Source organism: Cariama cristata, unplaced genomic scaffold (genome assembly GCF_000690535.1).
Source record: "Cariama cristata isolate BGI_N322 unplaced genomic scaffold, ASM69053v1 scaffold9807, whole genome shotgun sequence".
NCBI classification, from domain to species: domain Eukaryota; kingdom Metazoa; phylum Chordata; class Aves; order Cariamiformes; family Cariamidae; genus Cariama; species Cariama cristata.
Genome location: NW_009628327.1, coordinates 2,614 through 7,268, shown reverse-complemented (window position 1 = coordinate 7,268; position 4,655 = coordinate 2,614). Strand labels below are relative to the sequence as shown.

General features: G+C 42.4%; 1 protein-coding gene across 1 annotated transcript in view; it reads left to right on the top strand.

Annotated features, from left to right (window-relative positions):
* Positions 1 to 783: 783 nt before the first annotated feature.
* Positions 784 to 4,655, top strand: part of LOC104165193 (transcription factor E2F3-like) — a gene marked incomplete at its 3' end in the record, with an annotated part of 5,777 nt that continues 1,905 nt past the window's right edge. The window contains exons 1-3 of the mRNA XM_009704767.1: positions 784 to 819; positions 2,043 to 2,154; positions 4,421 to 4,640. Of these exons, the coding sequence (XP_009703069.1) occupies positions 784 to 819; positions 2,043 to 2,154; positions 4,421 to 4,640 (368 nt within the window). The remainder of the gene's footprint in view (positions 820 to 2,042; positions 2,155 to 4,420; positions 4,641 to 4,655) is intronic.

Here is a 4,655-nt window from a genome sequence, read left to right as displayed (position 1 = left end):
TATGTTCTCTCGCTACCAAACCTGAATATTTGAAGTTCATGGGAGAAAGTTGTAAGTGTTTAACCACAAAAGCAGAGGCAAAATACCGTTGTTCATGTCTTGCAAACAAGTTGGGACAAAAAGTTTGGATGTGTAGTCCAAACCTAAGTCTCTCTTCTGATGGAGAGAGCCACTGCAAATCTCTGGAGTTTAAGTCTTTAGCATTTCCCCTCCTTCTCACACCTGGTTTTGAGCTTCTCTTTTATCTTTAATTGTATCCCTTTGGCCTAGTCTTCCCACGCCCTGAACTGTTCCCTTTTCACCCCTCCTTCCTTTCCTCTTATAGTTCTCAGGGTGGAAAAACACTTACTTAAAAAAAAAAAAGTGTGAAATGTATTTCTCCCTGTGGAATAGCTGTAATCTTAATTTAATCCAATTACGTTGGCTAAACATATTAGCTGGATGCTATTGCTAACAGTCGACCTTTTTAAAAATCTGTGTCCTTGGGTTACAGAGGTGATGGCTCGGGAAGAGGAGCAGAGGTGGGCTGCCGGGAGCACGGTGCCTGCCTTGGTTAGAAGGATGCGGTTAGTTCAGTTTTCCTCTGTCACCGGTGAATGAACGCCTTGCCCCTTCGCACAAAATGTGCGAAGAGTGGCTTGAGCCCTCCGCACACGCTGTTACACCGCGGGTTTATACAAGTTTCGTGTGCTTTAACTCGCCTTTTAATAAGTTTGAGGTTTGCAAATGGAGTCCAGCACAAAGATGTTAGTTAGCTATCCATGAATAAATGCATATAAATACATGTATTTAGAGCCTTCTGTTGGTCACAGACCCAAAGTAAGCTAAATCCACAATACAGAAATATCTCTCTACAACTCCATAGCAGAATGTATTATTTTATCTTGGTTGACTGAGGAGCAGAATACGATCCAACCCTTTGGGGCAAGTCTAAAGAGCAAGCAAATAAAGTACTCTGAATTATTTTACCTAATTGAATGAACAACATTCTTCGGAAACAGTTATTTGGCTAAACTTCATTAGACGTAAACCTTCTTTTTCCTGTGTCTTCCCAGGTAATGTTCTTTCTATTGTTAGGATAACAAGTATCCCCAGATTTAATTTCAGTAACCTGAGTAGCATGGCAGGGTATAGAATTGTTTCCAAACGTAGTAGATTGTGTCCCTGTCTAGGAAGAAAATTCATATCGGTGGTGGTTTTCATTGCAGTTTGTCTGTGCGTTGCATAGTTTAACAGTTTTATTCATTACTTTTATCATTCAAGATGCACCCAGCTTTCCTTTGAGCTGAATGCAACCTCCAGCTGATCTTCAGGCATCGTCTTTCTAATGCTACTTTTGCTCCACCTTGCTTTTACATGGGCAGCTTTAATGCGAACGTGCTAGGTAATGTGAAATAAATGTAGTGGTTGTGCTAAAATTGTTGAGAAGCAGGGGAGAACAGTTGCCCGATGCTGCTCTTGATATCATGTCTTGTATTTCATTGATGGAAAGTTTATAGGAGTGGAAGTTACTGGTCCTCTCAAAGCCATCCTTTCAAACGGTGAAGGAAAACCACAACGTGCGCTAATACTACCCGTGCATGAACTTACATGGATATAAGGAGTTTTTCGAAAGAAATGTAGCTGTGTGGGTGCGTATGCATGCGTGCTTGAGAGATTCTCTTTGTTTTTCTTAACTGAAATGTTCTCAAATCAAGCGAGGGTGGAAATCTTTCACATATATTTAAGAAGATCCAGATGAGAGTGAAGTAGATCATACAAATGTCACTCAGCTTTTCGAATTAAAAAAAATGGCTGAATTTTCAAATAAAAACCCCATCAACCTACCCTTTGAGAGGGACATATTTAAGTTCACCTTAGGATTCCAGTCAATATTCAGATTCCCTCATGATGATGAATCTGGGGTATGAACCTGGACTGATACCTTGCTGTGAAACATTCACTGCCATCTGCCTTGCCTACAGCCCCAATATTGTGTTTGATAAAGTGAAATACAGTTCTTAACAATCCATTAATTAAAAAAAATTTGGTTTTTTTAACAGGCAAAACGAAGGCTGGAGCTAGGAGAAAGTGGCCACCAGTATCTTGCTGAAGGACTAAAGACTCCAAAGGGGAAAGGAAGAGCTGCGACAAGAAGTCCAGATAGTCCAAAAAGTAAGAGAACTTGTAACGCGCTGTGTGGCACGGAGCTTTTTATTTTACCAGCTTGAGATCAGAGCGAACCAGTACTACAGGCTGCATTACTGAGCTAAAAGAGCGTGTCTGTTGCCGTCCTCACCTGGACGTCCATGCAACATGCTCAACCCCACAGCCAGGCAGCGAAGGACGAGTTTGCAGCGTGCGTCGGTTGATGCGGAGCTGCTGAGAGGCTGCAGAGGCTCCTGGCTGTCGGGTCTGTCCCTCTGCCAGCTGGGCAGCCTGCAGCCTCCGCGTCCAGCACCTCCTCTTCAACCAGGGACGGGAGGTTGGGGATGCTCAGGAGAGGTAGATGCTGAGGACTGAAGGTACGATGACGGGATCAAATGCTTATCAGGCCAGCCTCTTCCTTCCCTGCTGAAGTTAGAGCAGCTGAGTGGCAGGACTTCTTCCCCCAGGCAGGGATTTGCAAAGAGCGGTAGCAGGGCCTCAGCAGCGTTTGTGGGCTCTGAGCTGCTTTCTCTCCCTGCGATATGACTAGGTTATTACTGCCACTGCTTAGTATTAATTTTTGCACATCTGTATTGCCTGGGGCAGTAGGTTTCTTGCAACAGGAGCTGGGGGGTGTAGCCTTGCCATCTTGTTTGGGGGATTTCACCAGGAGAATTAAGGCTTGTGGAGGGGGGCGAGGGGGGAAAGGGGAGGACTAGGGCAGCAGTGGTAGTGATGGGAGAGCAAGAGAGGTGAGGGGGTACTTACTTGTCCCTCCTCGCCAGTCTAAGCGCTTGTTTCTATTGAGGCAGATAGGAAAAGTGAAATTAGCTGAAGATACAAACTTCAAGTGGACGAGTTAAACAACCACAGTTATTTTAATTAAACTAAATTTCATTAAGCTAAACGAAGCCCATGTTAAATTGAAGCGCATTCTCATGGAAGTTCAGTACCATTCAGTGCATAGGATGCTGCTTCAGGGCTGGTAAGGCTGTACGGAGAACTTCGTGGTGCGTGACCAGGAGCACGTGCCATTTTAGGTGGGGGTCAAGTAGCCTCTTGCCCTTATCGCTCTGATCCTCCTCCTCTTTTCCAAAGGCTAAAGGAAAAACAAACAAACAAACAGAAACCACCCTGCTCTGAATTCACAAGGTCACTGAACTGATAGGAATATTCCTCCATTTCCCAGTGGAGACAAGCCCTGAATCTACCAAAGAATGAGATACAGCTAGCGGGTTCTCTTTGCAAACGGGCAATGACTTGGTTTTCATTGAAAACCCATCATATTCTTCAAAATATGTCAGGGTAGTTTAAAGGTTCACTTTCAGGTAGAATTTCAGTTTTGACTGACTTCTGCAATTACATGTGGGACCTGAACCTTGAAAACATGAAGATGACCGCCAGATCAGCCTAAGGTCCATCTCGCGTAATACTTGAAGCGAATGAAGGTTTGAGACGTACCAGCCTAGCAGACTTCTAATAACGGCTGGCTCATTTCCCTTGACACAAAGACCTCGAACATTTAGAATTAGAAATTATTCTGGTCTAAGTGTTTAAAGTCTTAAAAGTGCATCTGTTGTGTATATAGATGCTGCATTTGCGCAGGAAAACAGCGAGTTGTCTAGTAAGATCCAAGCCGTTTGCTGACTTCTAATTTAGAAAAAGTAGATACTCTTGCCCAGTTTGAGCATTGTTTAGTTATGGAGAGGCGATGATTACAAATTGTATCTTACGTCAGTCTCCTCTAATTCATTGGAGTTTTCTGTAAGCTGGGGAGTCTGGCACTGATGGAATCTGTCATTGTGTTCACCCACTGAAGTACACCTAAGTCCTGCTTAATTGCATGTGAAACACTTATCTTACAAGAGGGGAAAATCAAACCCTGATGAAAGCTGGCTATCAGCCTGATGAAGGAGAGTCATAAGGGAATTTTTGGTATTGCTGCCAGGATAAATAGATACTAAAAATACTATTAAGAATTCACATAGTGAAAGCCTAAGTAGAATATTGCTATATGTATCTGTCAGACTAATGGAAATATTTGCATTTAAAAAAATGTATGTATTTGCTCATGTACCTGTGACTTTTGGAAAAGTACAACTTGAAATACAAATAAATACCTAGTGGTAAGTTGTGTCTTACTGCAGAGGTTTGAGACATTTCTTGAGTAAAAATGAAAGAAATATCTGTAATATGTATCCTTTCATTTCTGGATGCTGCTTTCGGAATGAAAATGAGGAAAAAAAAAAAGATTTATCTGTTTGTTTTGAGGGTTTTTTCTTTTCTTTCCAAGCTCCAAAATCTCCTTCAGAAAAGACTCGGTATGATACATCACTTGGCCTTCTTACAAAGAAGTTCATTCAGTTGCTGAGCCAATCTCCTGATGGGGTCTTAGATCTGAACAGAGCAGCAGAGGTCCTCAAGGTGCAAAAAAGGAGGATTTACGATATCACCAATGTACTGGAAGGCATCCATCTCATTAAGAAAAAATCCAAAAACAACATTCAGTGGATGTGAGTATTCATTAT